Source organism: Apodemus sylvaticus, chromosome 19 (genome assembly GCF_947179515.1).
Source record: "Apodemus sylvaticus chromosome 19, mApoSyl1.1, whole genome shotgun sequence".
NCBI lineage: Eukaryota > Metazoa > Chordata > Mammalia > Rodentia > Muridae > Apodemus > Apodemus sylvaticus.
Window position 1 is genome coordinate 35352353 of NC_067490.1, and position 17179 is coordinate 35369531.

Sequence of the window (17179 nt, forward strand, 5' to 3'; positions counted from 1 at the left end):
ATGATACCTCTAGTTCACCAGGGGTGGGCAGAACATTTGCCAAAAGTGTTCAGAAGGAGAGAACTCTATTCAAGATCAAAGACATTAAAACACCATTCTGTGGAGAGAGCAGATACAAGAATATTCCATGGGGATAAGGTATAATTAGTAGCAGAGACATGGAACAGAGTTTGGCTGGCAAAGTCATTTGTTGGTCTTTTTTCTCAAAGTATGTAGAGTCTGTGAGTAAATGATTCATCATTTAACTCATGTTCCCTTCATCCACTGCAACGGTGGGGTATGAGTGAGGCTTTTAGGGTTCCCAGGGACTTTGGAGGATTGTAAAGGATTGTCGGGGCAGATAGTAGTACAAGCAAAGTAGATTATTCTAATTCCTGTTAATCTGAAGCACATTTACATCTGGAACTAGTCAGGCCATAGTTCATGGAGGAAAGAGTCCTATGACTTGCCTTGGTCATCTTGTGCCATAGTTCATGGAGGAAAGAGTCCTATGACTTGCCTTGGTCATCTTGTGATCATTATTGATTCCTGTTTTGTGTAGATCCTCTTCTTCTTCTTCTTCTTCTTCTTCTTCTTCTTCTTCTTCTTCTTCTTCTTCTTCTTCTTCTTCTTCTTCTTCTTCTTCTTCTTCTTCTTCTTCTCCTTCTCCTTCTCCTTCTCCTTCTCCTCCTTCTCCTTCTCCTTCTCCTTCTCCTTCTCCTTCTCCTTCTCCTTCTCCTTCTCCTTCTCCTTCTCCTTCTCCTTCTCCTTCTCCTTCTCCTTCTCCTTCTCCTTCTCCTTCTCCTTCTCCTTCTCCTTCCTTCTCCTTCTCCTTCTCCTTCTCCTTCTCCTTCTCCTTCTCCTTCTCCTTCTCCTTCTCCTTCTCCTCCTCCTCCTCCTCCTTCTCCTTCTCCTTCTCCTTCTCCTTCTCCTTCTCCTTCTCCTTCTCCTTCTCCTCCTTCTCCTTCTCCTTCTCCTTCTCCTTCTCCTCCTTCTCCTTCTCCTTCTCCTTCTCCTTCTCCTTCTCCTCCTCCTCCTCCTCCTCCTCCTCCTCCTCCCCTCCCCCTCCCCCTCCCCCTCCTCCCCCTCCCCCTCCTCCTCCTTCCCCTCCCCCCCCCTCCTCCTTCTCTTCTCTTCTCCTTCTCCTTCCCCTCTTCCTTCTCCTCCTCCTCCTCCTTCTTCTTTTCTCCTCCTCCTCCTGCTGCTGCTTCTGCTTCTGTTTCTTTTTCTTTCTCTTCTTCTTTCTCCTCCTCCTTGTCTTCTTCTAAAGATTTAATTGTTTAATTGTTCACGACCTCTGGAAGAGCAGAGTGCTCTTAACCGCTGAGCCATCTCATCAGCCAGATTCTCATTTTCTAATGTGCTTCCCTCTCACCATTCCCTTAGATCTCCAGAGGATTCTGACAGCTCTTTCTCTAGAAGATAGGTTCTATCCAATGCTCCAATATTGTATTATTTTATAAGTTAAAGTTGAAGAAATGCAACAGTCTTAGTGTAGCTCAGTTCTTAGCTGGTGTGATTAAGGGAGCAAGAATTCCAGCTGAAAAATTCTAACTCCCATCCCTTGGTCACATTTTCAGTATCAATCAAAAGATCTTATTTCTGCCAACCTTTGGAAACATTTTTCTCATTATTCTAGTCTAAGAGCATAGCAATCTACACTTTGTACCCTCACCATGTCGCTCATTATCTCTCCAGTTCCAGAAACTGCGCCTTTCATTATGAACATCGAAAGCTCAAGCCCTGACACTGTAGAGGTCAGCTGGGCTCCACCCTATTTCCCAGGCGGACCTATTTTGGGTTATAATTTAAGGCTGATCAGTAAAAATCAAAAATTAGATTCAGGGACACAGAGAACCAGTTTCCAGTTTTATTCTACTCTTCCAAACACCACCTACAGGTAAGAGATAAACAGAAAAGCAACATCAGCCTTAATGCAGTCATGATGATGATTTAAGAAATCTGGCTAAAAATTAGTTAAGTGTATTTAGAGACATGCCACTGACTCCATCCCATTGTGTTGAAGTTGTACTTTTTCTCAATTTGCATGTGTATTAGATCACACAATTCTAAGCAAAAATGTCTTCAATATAGCAGAGGATCCTTATAAATATGAGGCAATGATAGCATATATACCATGGCTGTAATTTGTTTATTTAATCGAACATGAAAAAAACGAGGAGGTAAAATCCTGTTAGTGGTATTGTTTATTAACCACTGAAGATTATTTTATTATCGTTAGCCTCTGTGGAATTTACTAAAACTTCTTTAAACAAGGGGAGCAATGGAGGTCATGCAGATAGCAGAGTTCGGCTTTTGACCTCAGTGACCCTGAACTGTTCCTGGGGAATGCAAACAAAGATGTGATTGATAGTCTCTGGGTGCTGAGCAGTGACACTGAGTAACTAGATCTATGTGCTACCACAGGATCTTTAAATAGAATCTCTGTTGCCCCTATATTTATCTCATGTTCACAACATGCCATGTGAAACGCATCTCTCCAAATTGTTTTTGGAATAGGTTTTCTATTGCAGCAGTCAATGAAGTCGGTGAAGGGCCAGAAGCGGAATCTTTAATTACCACCCCATCCCCAGCAGGTATGGTCTGGGCCCTGTCTTTTTGTTTCCTAGGGATAAATGTTGACTGGGGTACAGCTCAGAGTTCAGAGGTCATATGGAAGACCTCAAGATCCCTTGATTTCATGCATGTTCTTTTTTTGGTACCTGATAATTTTTAATTTTACATTATTTGTATTTGACAGATAGGTTAGATAGATAGTTGATATTAGAATTTTGAGATTTTGAAAAATAGAATGAAAAAAGTAAGAATTTTAAGAAAGATGGCTTCAAATTCTTGGTTTTTAGTTTATGTCAATAGTAATGGTAATTTGCATTTACAAATTGAGGAGTTACATATAAACTTTCTTATCTTGACATTACTTTACATGTGTATTGTTACATTAGACATTTTTCCAGCCTGCTTCAATGTTTTAAGTATACCTAAAAATTAAGAATTTAAATATTAACTTTGTGAAAATTCAGTGTGTGTATTAATTTTTTTGTAATTATTCCTTTTTGGTTACTGTGTTTAAACAATTACGTTGAGAAGTTGAAAACTACTGGTACTTATAGGAGCAAATGCTTTCTAAGAAGCACTAGGTAATTTTTGGTAGAAATGAGTTAAGAGTCTTGACTCAAAATTCCTTTAGTCTGTTCTCTACTTTCACCAGAATTATGTCTGCTGACTTGACTATCCCTTGCTCCAATCTGCACACAACTATGCTGTGGTATCAGATGTCATTTATTATCAGCCAATTTTTGTTGACTGTTCCTAGACTCTAGGAAAAGAGAGGCATTCCTGTCCTGCATGAAGCATGTCCAAAGGAAAAGTTAAAAATAGAGCAAGGTTAAGGTTGCTTACCATTTATTAATTGTTGGGAAAGTGTCCATCACCCGCAGACCTTGCATCAGTTTCCAGATGAACAGGATATCAGAGTTCTGTAGCCTTCACATTTTATTTCAAGACTTTTCTTTGTCAACATAGCTCAAATTATGTAACAACCCTCTTAGGTTGAGGCTGGATTACGCCTACTAAGAAAAATATCCTGACTGGGGATAATGATTTACCTTCTTTTGGAACAAGGATGTTGAAATGATGTAATACGCCACATGATATGGTCTCATAGTCCTACTTGACTGTCATCATATTTCCTATGATGGATTTATGAAGATTATGTCACAGTTGCAATACCTCTAAAGTGACTCCAGAAAATTTAGTCAGTCTTTTAAGAAAAGTGCTATCTTCCTTGTGTAGAAGTACTAAAACTTTCTGTGTTAGTTTGTTATAGTTGGCCAGTCTGCCTATAAATCATGTTTTTTTTTTTTCAGTTCAAGAAGAACAATGGCTCTTTTTATCCAGAAAAACATCTCTAAGAAAGAGGTCTTTGAAGTACTTAGTAGATGAAGCACATTGCCTTTGGTCAGATGCTATACATCATAATATTACAGGTCAGTCTAACAGAATCATGTCTCTTTACTATGAAAAAATATATCTGGAATTTCTGGAAGAAAACTTCTGGAATAGAGGAATATTAGAAGTTGCCCTTGGATCCCAGAGCTAGTATGGTTCACGTGTTCTGCATTGTTGATCTCTGGGCCCCCATAGATCCCTGAAACATTATAGGATATTGCCAATGCTCCTGGTTATCCTCCAGAACTTGGTAGAAGACACAGTTTTTGTAGACACCCTTACTTTAGTCTTAGAACATGGAGAAATCAGACTGGGTACTGTCCTGGAAGCTTTATCCTTTCTGGAGAGCTTTCATAGTGCCAAAATGGGCACAGGAAACTGTTCTCTGGATATGACTAAGCAGTTATGCATGTGAACTCAGTGAATGTGCAAGATCAAGGCAGAAAAAGATTCCAGCACGGATGGGGGAGGGCTCAAAAGATCCTCTGAGAGGAGCTCTTGAAAACTATTGGCTGCTGAGAGATGTCACGTGACTGGTATTTCAAGACCCCTGAGAGGCTGCTCATATTCTGAGGTGGCTTCATACCCACACATGTACTAGAAACACTATGTGGACCAAGAGGGCTTGAAAAAAGAATTCACAAAGGAACAGTGGTTGGGATAGAGGAAGAATTAAAGGGGAGCGAATGGGGCATGGATCTGATCCAAAGACATTTATGAAACTCCCAGGCAATAAAATAATATCTGAATATGCTTTTGTGTCTGGGGATATCGCCTCGATAGGGCATGTGCTTAAACATGTCTGACTGAGGCTTTGGAGAACTTCTTCTGCGCAAAACAAACAACCCTTCTTCAAGTCTACTCTACCCCAAAGTTTTCCAGTGTTTCTAGGATGTATTCTCTTGAATGCTTGTGGGCTATACTATTCTGAATTCTTCTAGTATTTTTATGGACATTATGAAACTACCCAACATATTTGCACATATAAGTTGTATGTACTGGAAGAATATAGAAGACTATTTTTAAATTATAAGAACTTCTAATTGACTTTAATATTAAAGACGAGTTTGCTTCAGTCTAAGTTTAACCATGTGAATGTGCTTGCTTGGCTTTTCAAGGAATATCAGTCCACACTCTGCAGCAAGTGGTTTATTTCTCAGAAGGAGCCGTCATATGGATGAAGGGTGTGGCCAACATGTCTGATGTGTCTGACCTGAGAATTTTTTACCAAGGCTCAGGTCTGGTCTCTTCCATCTCCATAGACTGGCTTTACCAAAGGATGTATTTCATCATGGATAAACTGGTGAGTCAGGGGAATATGACTAGTTAGCAATACTAACAAGCATATCTGATGGTAACCACAGGTCTGGCTCACTGATTACTGACTTCAGATCCTAGATTAGCATTGAATAATCTTCTTAATTTTACAAAATGGTCTACCTTTGACATAGTGGGAGCCAGTTCTGGTCTGCCATTAAGTCATCATTATTTGTGGCTTTTCATGGTTACAAGTTTTTATTAATGATAATTTATCTGCTTGTTATCACTGTGTGTTGTATCCCATAGCTGCCTGTAGCTATTACGAACTGGGTTGCTGGAACAGAAGCTGAGGGATGAATGGGAGAGGGGCGAAAGGAAGGAGGGCCAGGACAATGTTTCATTGATTGAGGCTGAAACTTTAATGGCGGTCAGACCTTTTAACAATTTGGGCAAACCCTTCCCCTCAGACTCATGGGTTGAGTTCCGGTGGAAGTTGTCTAGCTTCTCCTGGAGGTTCTTGTCTTGACTGCTCTGGCAGCTGGGTGGGTCACCTGCTTAATTCAGGAATTCCTAGACCTGGAGGAACATTGAGCTTAACCTTCACTGAGCTTCTCCACCCTAGGATAAAAATTACTTCCTTAACCTACTTCCCTATTATGTCCTAATGGCAGATTCCTGCCTGAAGCCAGGGATTGTCCTTGGCCAAGGTCAAGTACACTCTTAGCACTCCATCCAAGGATAAAAATTCCTGCTGTACCATGTGGAATGACTCCCCATTATGGCTCTGTACAGTGTGAGATTGTCCATCATGGGTAAAATTCCCTGCAAGCATCTTAAATTATATGGCAACCTGGGTTTATTTTAGTAGGTCTCTGAAAATATGCCCGTACTGGATTTTTTGAGAAGATACTGTTTCCAGCTTTCATTTTTTAAGTGTATGATTAATGCAATGAACAAAAACAACCACTCTCCCTGAAGCCCACAAGCTTGAAGTATCCAGCAGAAGTTTTAAAAATAATTGGGTTTCTCCATAAACCAAGAAAAACATATATATTATTGGTACTAATAGAATAAGCTGATTAGGACATAAGATGCAATGTTCCTTTTGTTTTTTGTTTTTTGTTTCATACTAAGTATTTTTATATAACTGGCCCAATATCCATGATCTTCCTGCCTCAGTCTCAGCTCTGGGATTACAGCTATGCACCAATTAAATTATCCTTTAAATGCTTTTTAAAAAATAAAAACTCCATAGCTTTTATCACAATTCCAAGCATGGAACAGCTCAGGAAATACTTGGTGGCTAAGATGAATATAGCCAGACATTAATCCTATTGGTATACTCTTTTGTTTGCTAGGTATATGTCTGTGACTTAGAGAATTGCTCCAATTTTGAGGAAATTACTCCGTTCTCTGTTATTGCACCTCAGAAAGTTGTGGTTGATTCCTATAATGGGTAAGTGTTAGCCTTGTAAACATGACTTCTCCTCCACTGGCAAAAATCTCTGCAAATCTCTCTTGTGATCACAGCACTTTAACACTTAAGGAGTCCATTTGAGGGCCTCATTTTAGGTCAACTGAATTAAAGTTGTGTTCAAATTTGGTTGCTTCCCCTTCTAGAGCAAAGTACAATTACATGTTAATGACCTCTTCTTAGAGAACTTGGGACCAAGACTCTAGTCCAAGACTTGACTCTACATTACGATGGGAATCAGTAGCTCATGCTCTCTTTAACAGCCAGTCTGGGAAGCTTCTTCATTATGTGCCTCTGTAGCTGAACCATACAGTTCTTTTTCATCTCCTGCTCTGGCTCCTTACATCTGTCAAGAGGCCGACTTAATAAGTAGGCTGATAAGCATCCATCCCCATGTGATAGGATTTGATGGCTGAGGAAAAGTACACATTTCAAGTCCAAGACTCCTTTTCTCTGATGTTGAAAAATGAAACAGACAGCCAACAAACAAACAAACAAAGTCCCCACACATTTGGGTTCAGCCGTGCTGCTGCTCAGTTGCAGTGAGATTCCTTAGCAAGCAAGTCTGTCTTGTTAAGTTTCAACAACAAGCTGTATCATCCTGAGAATGAAATGAAGATACTAGATACTGTATGTATGTTAAGTGTTCATGAATGTGGTTTGGGAAAAATATAGAAAGTTATTTTGGGGGTTATTTTCTAAATATGTCTAAATAACAACAAACTCTTTACTTATAAGCATGTTCAATGTGAAATCAAATATTTTTCTTTATTGTGGGAATAAATTGGCTTATTTTTTTAAAAATGTAGTTATATTTATGTACAGAAAACTTAGTGTATGTTTAACCCAATTTAGTGGCGAGTTCTTTAGCCTTTGCCTTTTCCAGCTTGGCAATGCGAGCCACAGACTTAGGACCCAGCACGTTGCCTCCCCAGTGGCAGTGGATGTTGTCATATCTGTCATTATAATTGGTTCTGAGAGCTTCCACCAGCTTAGCCAGAGTGCCCTTGTCTTCCGAGTTAACCTGTGTGAAGGCAACATTGGTGCATGTCCTCCTGTGGACCAGGCACCCCAGCCTGGCCTTTCCCTTGTTGATGCAGTAGGGCGCCCCATCTTTCAACACAGGGCAGGCAGGAAAACCACTAGCTCAATGGGGTCTGCACCAAGGGCCATCACCACCAGCTGAGCCTTCTTGTTCTCCACCAAGGTGGTGTCTGTGTTGACTCCTCCTCAGAGGACAGGTGGCCTCTTAGTTGGGACGTCCCCTTTGCCAGTGGCTTTCTTCTCAGCCTGGTCCTGTCTACTGATACTTGGGGCTAGTTCCTATACTGTTTAGAAAGTTCTTCCCTACTATGTCTTGAAGAATATTCTGTTTTCTTCTAGTACTTCTAATTTTCAACTATAGTTCAGACAGTACTGGAACTAACTCTGTAGACCAGACTGGCCTTGAGCTCACAGTGCTAGGATTAAAGGTGCACTACCTGCCTCCAGACTGCTGCATTTAAAGGCACGGAGCATCACAATAAACTTACCAATTAGGACCACCATTGCCTGGTTTTTCAAGTTTTAAATGAAAAGTTTAATTATTAGTTCACACCACCTGAATGCACCCAGTATCATCTAGTCCAGTTCTGATTTCTTCCATTTGTGAGGGTCTAAGAGCATATGGAATATATATGGAATGCTCTGTTGTTGCTGTTAGTTACAGGATATTACGTCATTCTGTTGATAATGAACTTGACTCACCAAGTCAGCCTTCCTAGGCTAGCACAGTGAGATAATCGGTGATCCCCATTTCCCATTAGAAAAACATGGATTTGTGCTTAGATTTTGAAGCGTGATCTGAAACGATCATGATAATTAGGATTTATACTGATTTGTTTGTATTTAACTTATTTCTAGGCTCTTTCTCCCAATAATCATTTTATCCTGCTGTAGGTCCTTTTGCTAGACAGGGAAATTGGGACAAAAGTTGGTTCAGTAATCACCTAAGCTGCTACGCAATGACCCAGGATAAGACGTGTTGCATCAGGCCCTGCCTTCTGATCTTCTACCTGGACAAGACAGTTTCTATAAAAATCAGCATGTACCTTTCAGTACGTTTGTGGTCTTATGGGAGACATAACATGTGCAGTGGTTTGCAGCTGTACTGGTGGTGTCCTTCATGCAGTTAGTTTTGCACATTATATCATGCCCTTGAGGAGTTTCAACTTGACATGAATCTTGGCTCATTCCTTCATCTCGCGCTTTGCATCCCTCTCCCACTTCTGGTGTCTTCTTCTCACTCTCCTTTCTTCTTCCTGCTTTTCTTTCCTCTTCCCATAGTGATCCAGGTTGAAGTTCTGCTTTCTTCCCTGCCACAGTCTAAGGACTATGCTTCCTTAACCCAGACTGCTTTTCTTTTAAGTTTCTCTAGATACATGTAACAATTTTTCAACTTCGTAGGGTAGACAATCAAGAGCCATTCTGTTTGTCCACTACCATTCTTGGTTGAGGCAAACAACCTGGACTTCTATCTCAAAGTGAGTTTGTGTCTCAGGGCTTTACATTCGCCTGGAATGTGGACACAGTTTTAAAGATCTGGGAAGATCAGTAAGAGGAATAACAGTGGACCGAGTACTGAGAAGAAAAAAATGGTTTAATAGTTGTGATGCAAGTTGGAATGTAACAAGATGTTGGGTTAGTAAACTGTACTAACTCACCAGCATCTATTTTCATGATCACACATTTTAAATTAGCTACCAATCAATGATTTTATATACCAGTTAAATTAAAAAATAGTTATTTTCTGTGTATGAGTGTTTTGCTTACCTATGTGTCTGTGAACCAATTATATGCCTGTTTTTTGAGGAAGCCAGATGAAGGGTGTCACATCTCTTAGACCTGAAGTTATTGATGGTAACTATGTGTGTGCTTGGAATTGAACCCAGGTCCTCTAGAATAGCAGCAAGTACTCTTAACTGCTGAACCATCTTTCTAGCCCCATTGGTTAAAAATTTACATTGATGTTTGATTTTTTTGTTAAATATTGAGCCATGTGTTTTCTTTTTCCATTACCTGTTCATTGCTATGAGGATAGACCTCATATAGAATATGCATCTTCAAAATGTATTTATTTTATTTTCATGTGTGTATGTGTGTGTGTGTGTGTGTGTATGTGTGTGTGCATTTGAGTACTTTGAGTACCAGTGCCGTCAGAGGTTATGGGCCTGAAATCCACTGGAGTTATAGGCTATTGTGAGCCTGTACTCTGCTATACCCTGATAGGGGTGCTGGGAATAGAACTTCTGTCCTCTGAAAGGGCAGAGAGTGTTCTTAACCACTGAGCCACCTCTTTAGGCCTTTGGTGACGCACCTTTAATTCTTCTGTTGGCTTCCTTCTCTGGCTAGTTGGGTGGCCCTGCTCAACATCTTTGGTCAGTACTTGTTGGGTACTTCTTTACTGTTTACAAAATGGAACACTTGTGTCTGCCTGACTCATTTATAGACAGATCTTCATAAGTTTAGAACACTTCAGATACAAAGTAGTTCTGTTAATTGTAGCAAAATACAAATGGCTTAAATGTTTTTTCTTTTTTTTTCTATTTATCATTGATGAATTTTCTATTGATGATTGTCAATGCATGAGAAAATTTATTGACCGAATTTGACTTAAGAATTTGCATAGTCCAATAAGGACACATGCTCCCCTATGTTCACAGCAGCCTTATTTATAATAGCTAGAAGCTAGAAAGAACACAAATGTCCCTCAATGGAGGAATGGATACATAAAATGTGGTATATTTACACAATGAAATACTACTCAGCAAATAAAAGCAATGAATTAATGAAATTCTTAGGCAAATGGTTGGAATTGGAAAATATCATCCTAAGTGAGGTAACCCAATCACAAAAGAACACACATGGAATGCAGTCACTGATAAGTGGATATTAGCCCAGAAGCTCTGAATACCCAAGACACAATTCGCATATCAAATGATTCTCAAGAAGAAGGAAGGAGAGGGCCCTGGTCCTGGAAAGGCTTGATGCAGCAACATAGGGGAGTGCCAGGACAGAGAAGTGGGAGGGGGTTGATTGGGCAATGGGTGGAGGGAAGAGGGCTTATGGGACTTATGGGGAGGGGGGAACTGGGAAAGGAGAAATCATTTGGAATGTAAGCAAAGAATATAAAAAATAAAACAAAAGCCCAAAAAATAAAAATTCTAAAAAAAAAAAAAAGAATTTGCATAGTTTAGAGGAAATGTTTTTAGAAATGTGTGTGTGTGTGTGTGTGTGTGTGTGTGTGTGAGTGCGCACTTGTCTGTTTGTGTACACATGGTGACTAAAGGTCAAAGCTGGGTGCCCTCTTCCATCACATTCTGTTTTGTGAGACAGGGTCTCTCACTGAACACACAGCTTGGCATTTTCTGGTAGGCTGTTTGCTAATGAGCCGCTAGGATTTACATCTCACTGTCCCTGGAGTTTCCAAGCCGAGGTTGGCTTTCACATGACTTCTGGGGCTCCATATTCAGCTCTTCATGCTTACCTGGAAGTACTTGACTCACTTGACCATCTCCCCAACCCTAGCTATGTGATTTTCACATAATATTCTTAGGTCTAAAAATCTTTAGAGATACTTTTTAGTCTTAATTCTATTTCTTCTGAAAAGTCCCTTATAAGCACTATAAAACAGGATGGAATTCTCAACTTCTGACTGTAATCAGTAGGGCATATGTCCAGCTCTGACCTTTGTTATTTTGCCCCTTGGGAAGTCCTGGGATACATGGTACTGGTTGAGTACAGCAATTAGCCTGGAAAGTTACAAAGCTATCCTTGTGCTGATTTATACCATGCTCTCTCTCTCTCTCTCTCTCTCTCTCTCTCTCTCTCTCTCAGGTACGTCTTTTATCTCCTGCGAGACGGCATTTACAGAGTCAATCTCCCTTTGCCACCTGGCAGGGACACCGAAGCTGTACGTATTGTGGAGAGTGGCACGTTAAAGGACTTTGCAGTAAAGCCACAATCCAAGCGGATCATTTACTTCAATGACACCATGCAAGTCTTCATGTCAACGTTTCTGGATGGCTCTGCTTTCCACCGGATCCTGCCTTGGGTCCCCCTTGGGAATGTGAAGAGCTTTGCTTGTGAAAACAATGACTTCCTCATCACGGATGGCAAGGCGATTTTTCAGCAGGACTCCCTGTCTTTCAATGAGTTCATCGTGGGATGCGACCTGAGTCACATAGAAGAATTTGGGTTTGGTAACTTGGCCATCTTTGGCTCCTCCGTCCAGTCATACCCTCTGCCAGGACATCCACAGGAGGTCTCAGTGCTGTTTGGTTCTCGAGAGGCCCTTATTCAGTGGAAGCCTCCAGCTCTCGCCATAGGCGCCAGTGAGCACTTATTTTGCACTTATTGTTAGTAGTAGGGTCTTTGTACTCCATGGGCAGACCACAAAAGAATAGCCCATCCACCTTTGGACATATGAAATGTACTGACTTTCTAGTTTGGCAACTAGCCAGGTAGATACAGACTTAGGCTCAGGGCTTGCATGAATTTCAGCCATTCCCTCAAACCTTTCTAAACTTGACTCTCCATCTCTGGATAGACAGAATGCATATGGTAGGAAGCACGTAGGCTCTGGAAAGTTTTAGGGAAAAAAAGGGTGTCTTAGGAGTTTATTGCTGTAAGGAGACATTGTGACCATGGCAACTCTTATAAAGGAAACGCTTAATTGGGACTGACTTACCATTCGGAGGTTTAATGTGTTATCATCGTGGTGAGAAGCATGGTGGCATACAGGTAGATTTGTTGCTAGAGACGTAGTTGTGAGTTTCTATCCAGATGGGCAAGGCAGCAGGAAGAGACAGTGAGCCACTAGGCCTGGTTTGAGCTTCTGAAATCTCGGAGCCCACCTCCAGTGACGCAGTTCCTCCAGCAAGGCCACACCTCCAATAATGCCAATTCCTATGAGTCTATGGGGGGGGAGACATTTTCATTTTTTCCATTAATCTTCTTATTTATTCACTTTACATCCTGATTACTGCCCCTTCCCAGTTCCCCCTCCCCCCCACAGCCCCTTTCCTACCCCCTTCATCTTCTTGTCTGAGAAGGGGGAGGGCTCCTCTGGGTAAGAACCCACCTTGGCATATCAAGTCACTGCAGGGCTAAGCACAATCCTCTCCCACAAGGCAGCCCAGTAGGGGAGCAGGATTCACAGGCAACAGAGTCAGAGACAGCCCTGCTCCAGTTATTGGGGAACCCACATAAAGACCAAGCTACACATCTACTACGTGTGTGTGTGTGTGTGTGTGTGTGTGTGTGTAGAGGGAGGTCTAGCCCATGTGTGCTTTTGGTTGGTGGGAACCCACATAAAGACCAAGCTACATCTACTACGTGTGTGTGTGTGTGTGTGTGTGTGTGTGTGTGTGTGTGTGTGTAGAGAGAGAGAGGTCTAGCCCATGTGTGCTTTTGGTTGGTGGGAACCCACATAAAGACCAAGCTACATCTACTACGTGTGTGTGTGTGTGTGTGTGTGTGTGTGTGTGTGTGTGTGTAGAGGTCTAGCCTATGTATGCTTTTGGTTGGTAGTTTACTCTCTGGGAGCCTATGGTGGCCACTTTCATTCAGACCAGCTTTGTGAACAGGTGGTCTCTGTCATCACTGCTGAACTCTGTGCTGCTGTGGAAGTAGCTATAGACCAGCCATAAATGGGTAGCAGAACTGTGTTTGAGCTTAACTTTCCTGACTGAAATAGGCAGTGAACACCTTTGCCCCGTGGACCAACTTTTGCCAGCCTCTGATCCATCAGGCAGTAATAGTAAAGTTTGACTTTTTTTTTTTAACTTCACGACAAACTGATTATGTCTATTTGCTATGTACCTCCAAAAATAGCTGAGGATGAAGGCTTGAGATGGAATTCAGTGGATGCAGTGCTTGCCTACCACGCACCAAGCCCTGAGTTCAATCCCTAGCAATGCATAAACTGGATGTGGTGGTGGACACCTGTAATTCAGGAGGTGGAACTAGGAGAGTTACAAGTTCAAGGTCAAGGCCATCCTCAGCTATGTGGGAAGCTCAAGGCTAGCTTGGGGTATATGAGGATACCTCCTCCTCCTGATCTTTTACACACACATTGAGAATGAATTGACAGGTTATATTCTCCACCACCCCCAAGTTGATTTTACCTCTTGTTAGAGGCCTTTTTTTTAGATTAAGAGCCTGGTTATGTCTGTTAGTGTTATTGAGAATCCCACTAACATGTAGAGTGACAGTCTTAGCTGGGGATGGTGGCACATATAATCTTAGCCCTTGAGAGGTTGAGGCAGGAAGATTTACAAATTCAAGGCAAGCCTGGGTTACATGGCAATATCCAAACTCAAAACTGTTTTTAAAAGTACACTTTCACGCCTTGCTGGAAATGCTGTCTTCTTCCATAAAGCTAAGTGAGGGGTGAAACGGCACGACTATCACCTGTACCATCACACTGACCCAGTTAGTAGAACAAGCAGGACTAATGGCTCTGAATTTGAGATAGGTTACTGGCTAGTTTTTAAGACTTCCTTGGTCTGTCCTCATGGTGACATTCTGGACAATGACATTATTGAACTCCTTAGGTCCTTCCGCCTGGCAGAACTGGACTTATGAGGTCAAAGTTTCATCCCAGGACATTCTTGAAATCACTCAAGTTTTCTTGAACATAAGCGGGACCATGCTTAACGTACCCAGACTGCAGAGTTCGACAAAGTACACGGTTTCTGTGAGAGCAAGTTCTCCTAAAGGCCCAGGTCCCTGGTCAGAACCCTCAGTGGGTACCACCCTGGTACCAGGTAAGATGATGACATGGGTCTAGGAGGTGATCTGAGCAATAAAGGGTTTGGCCTGAGTGTCCTTTTCAGTTTCTTGCTTCAAATGTTATCAAGAGATAAGAATGAGCAGTGTTGATCTCTTGAGGGTGAATTTTCAGTCTGAGATCAGGGAATCTAATAAACCATTGTGAATATTTATGTTTCTTACCTGATATCTTATACACTTCAGGACAGATTTGAAGAAATCTCATTTTCTTCTTCATTGATTACTTCTTAGTTTAGTCTTCTGTTAGGTCTTAGAGAAGTTGAAGGATCTATGAGTAACACCAAATTTCACTATCTTGGTTGAAAGAAATGATAGCATATATGTATAGGTATAGGTATTGGTATAGGTATAGGTATAGGTATAGGTATAGGTATATTCATCATAGTTGCTTCTGGATTCTCAGAATAAGATAATAGAAAGAAGTCACAGTGGGTAGGGAGGGTGATAGTGGTGTGACTACAGGTCCCTGGTATGACACTGTGAGTCACTCTTACAGAGGTAGCATGAGTATGTACCCCTCTTTATATTTTATTTCAAATATTTATGTAAAAATAAGAATAACACGTAACAGGATAGCTCCTTCTACTAAACAGATGTAATTGTTTATGTCATTCTGTAATCTTTTCTCAAAATATTGACATTTTATGTTTCAAAAAAGTATTCTATAGTTAAGTGTGTTAGCACACAGCTTTAATCACAGCACATGGGAAACAGAGTCAAGCAGATCTCTCTGAGTTTGATGCCAGCCTGGTGCTACATAGAGAAAGCCTGCCTTTAAACAATGTATGCGTTATGTGATATTTGTTATTAATATCTTTTTATTTTACCATATAGCTACTGAGCCACCATTCATCATGGCTGTGAAAGAAGACGGGCTCTGGAGCAAACCACTCAGTAGTTTTGGCCCAGGAGAATTCCTGTCCTCTGATGTAGGAAATGTGTCAGGTAGACACCCTCTCTTACCCACTGTAGGTTCCTATTCCGAAGCCTTGCCAGGTGACTCAGCAAAGAAAGAACAGAGTTCCAGTTACCAGGGCAACCATGATGAGAGGATTTTGTCAGTGCTATTGTTAAGGTAGTGTCAGCTCTTAGGTAGGAATGTTATTTATTGTGTCTGCTTCGGAAGGGCTTTGGTTGGTGCTCATGAGTTTCATTGCATCAATATTGTCCCTCAAGAGCCACCTGTCTTGTTCTGCTGAGACAGCTTTTCTTAATTCATTTACTGTGGCTTTGTCACAAGACTAGATCAGGAAAACTGCTGCATAGCAATTTTTTCTTTTCTTTCTTTTTTTTTTTCCCCAAGACAGGGTTTCTCTGTATAGCCTTGGCTGTCCTGGAACTTACTCTGCAGACCAGGCTGGCCTGGAACTCAGAAATCCACCTGCCTCTGCCTCCCAGAGTGCTGGAATTACAGGCATGCACCACCAATGCCTGGCATGCATTAGCATTTTAAACAGTGTTGGAAAAACTGTTGACAAGGAGGACTCTGAGGTTGCCACATAGCACTACTGCGAGAAGTGTTCTTTCTAAAGTGGTGAGACAAGGATCTTGCCTGAGGATGATCTCGTCTATAGTTACCTACTTATTTTATATTTTGACTTGGTCCTTAAGCTGACAACAGCATTCCCACCCAACAAGAGAACTGGACTAAGAAGGTCAGCGTGATGCTAGAGGAAAGAATGCGACCTGGAGTTGTTTGCAAACTTGGTTCCCTCTCTTTGATCTTGAGGCCTCAGACAGAACAGACAGTCTCATGGGATCTACGAAAATAATAATTTTTCTTATTTGCCATCACTGTTTCGGAAGTTATATTAGATTACAAAACACCTCAGACAATGTCAGACAGGTGCTCTGTGTAATTTTGTTCCCCTTCCAGGTTTGAGGGGTTGAGATTTGGGATTTATTTTACTGAAATAGTCTTTTTTAGTGTGTATGAGACAGCTTCTTACCATGAAGCCCTGGTTGGCTTGAGACATGAAATATAGAGCAGGCTGGTGTCAAATATGCAGCCTTCTAACTGCCTCCACTTTCCAAGAATGAGGCATAAGGGCCTGACTGCACCACCACAATCAGCCCTTACTGAAATATGCTTGACAGACCCATAAGTTCTCACCAATAGCTATGTCCGCACCATAGTTTATAGGCATCAGAGTGATTGGCTCATCCGACTTCTATTACTGTACCTGGAAATAAGTGCTGTTTGTGTGTCTTTGCTTTGAGATATGGATTGGTACAACAACAGCCTCTACTACAGCGACACAAAAGGCAACGTTTATGTGCGGCCTCTGAATGGGATGGAAATCTCAGAGAATTATCACATACCCAGCATCATAGGAGCTGGTGCTTTGGCCTTTGAGTGGCTGGGTCATTTTCTCTACTGGGCTGGGAAGACATATGTGGTAAGTCAGAGCCTGGCCTCTTGGGTGCTCTAAAGTAAATGCCTTCCCATTTCAGTGACTTGCATGGTATCAAGCTATTTCTCCAGGCCTGGGAACTAATATTTTAAGAATAAGAAAAGTACAGTGCCTGGCATGTAATAGTACTCAATAATTATAAGAATTAAAATGAGGAAAATATGTAGTAAAGAGGAGCAAGGAAAAGGCTCATCTTCTATAAAGACATGTGTATCCCTCTCAGTTTAAGAAAATTCTCCCTCTCCCTTTC

General features: G+C 41.4%; 1 protein-coding gene across 1 annotated transcript in view; it reads left to right on the top strand.

The window, feature by feature from the left end:
• Ros1 (ROS proto-oncogene 1, receptor tyrosine kinase) overlaps positions 1 to 17179 on the top strand; it is a 136397-nt gene that overhangs the window by 32916 nt on the left and 86302 nt on the right. The window contains exons 8-16 of the mRNA XM_052163597.1: positions 1678 to 1879; positions 2500 to 2576; positions 3867 to 3986; positions 5067 to 5251; positions 6567 to 6664; positions 11558 to 12054; positions 14278 to 14490; positions 15350 to 15460; positions 16736 to 16914. Coding sequence (XP_052019557.1) covers positions 1678 to 1879; positions 2500 to 2576; positions 3867 to 3986; positions 5067 to 5251; positions 6567 to 6664; positions 11558 to 12054; positions 14278 to 14490; positions 15350 to 15460; positions 16736 to 16914 — 1682 coding nt within the window. The remainder of the gene's footprint in view (positions 1 to 1677; positions 1880 to 2499; positions 2577 to 3866; positions 3987 to 5066; positions 5252 to 6566; positions 6665 to 11557; positions 12055 to 14277; positions 14491 to 15349; positions 15461 to 16735; positions 16915 to 17179) is intronic.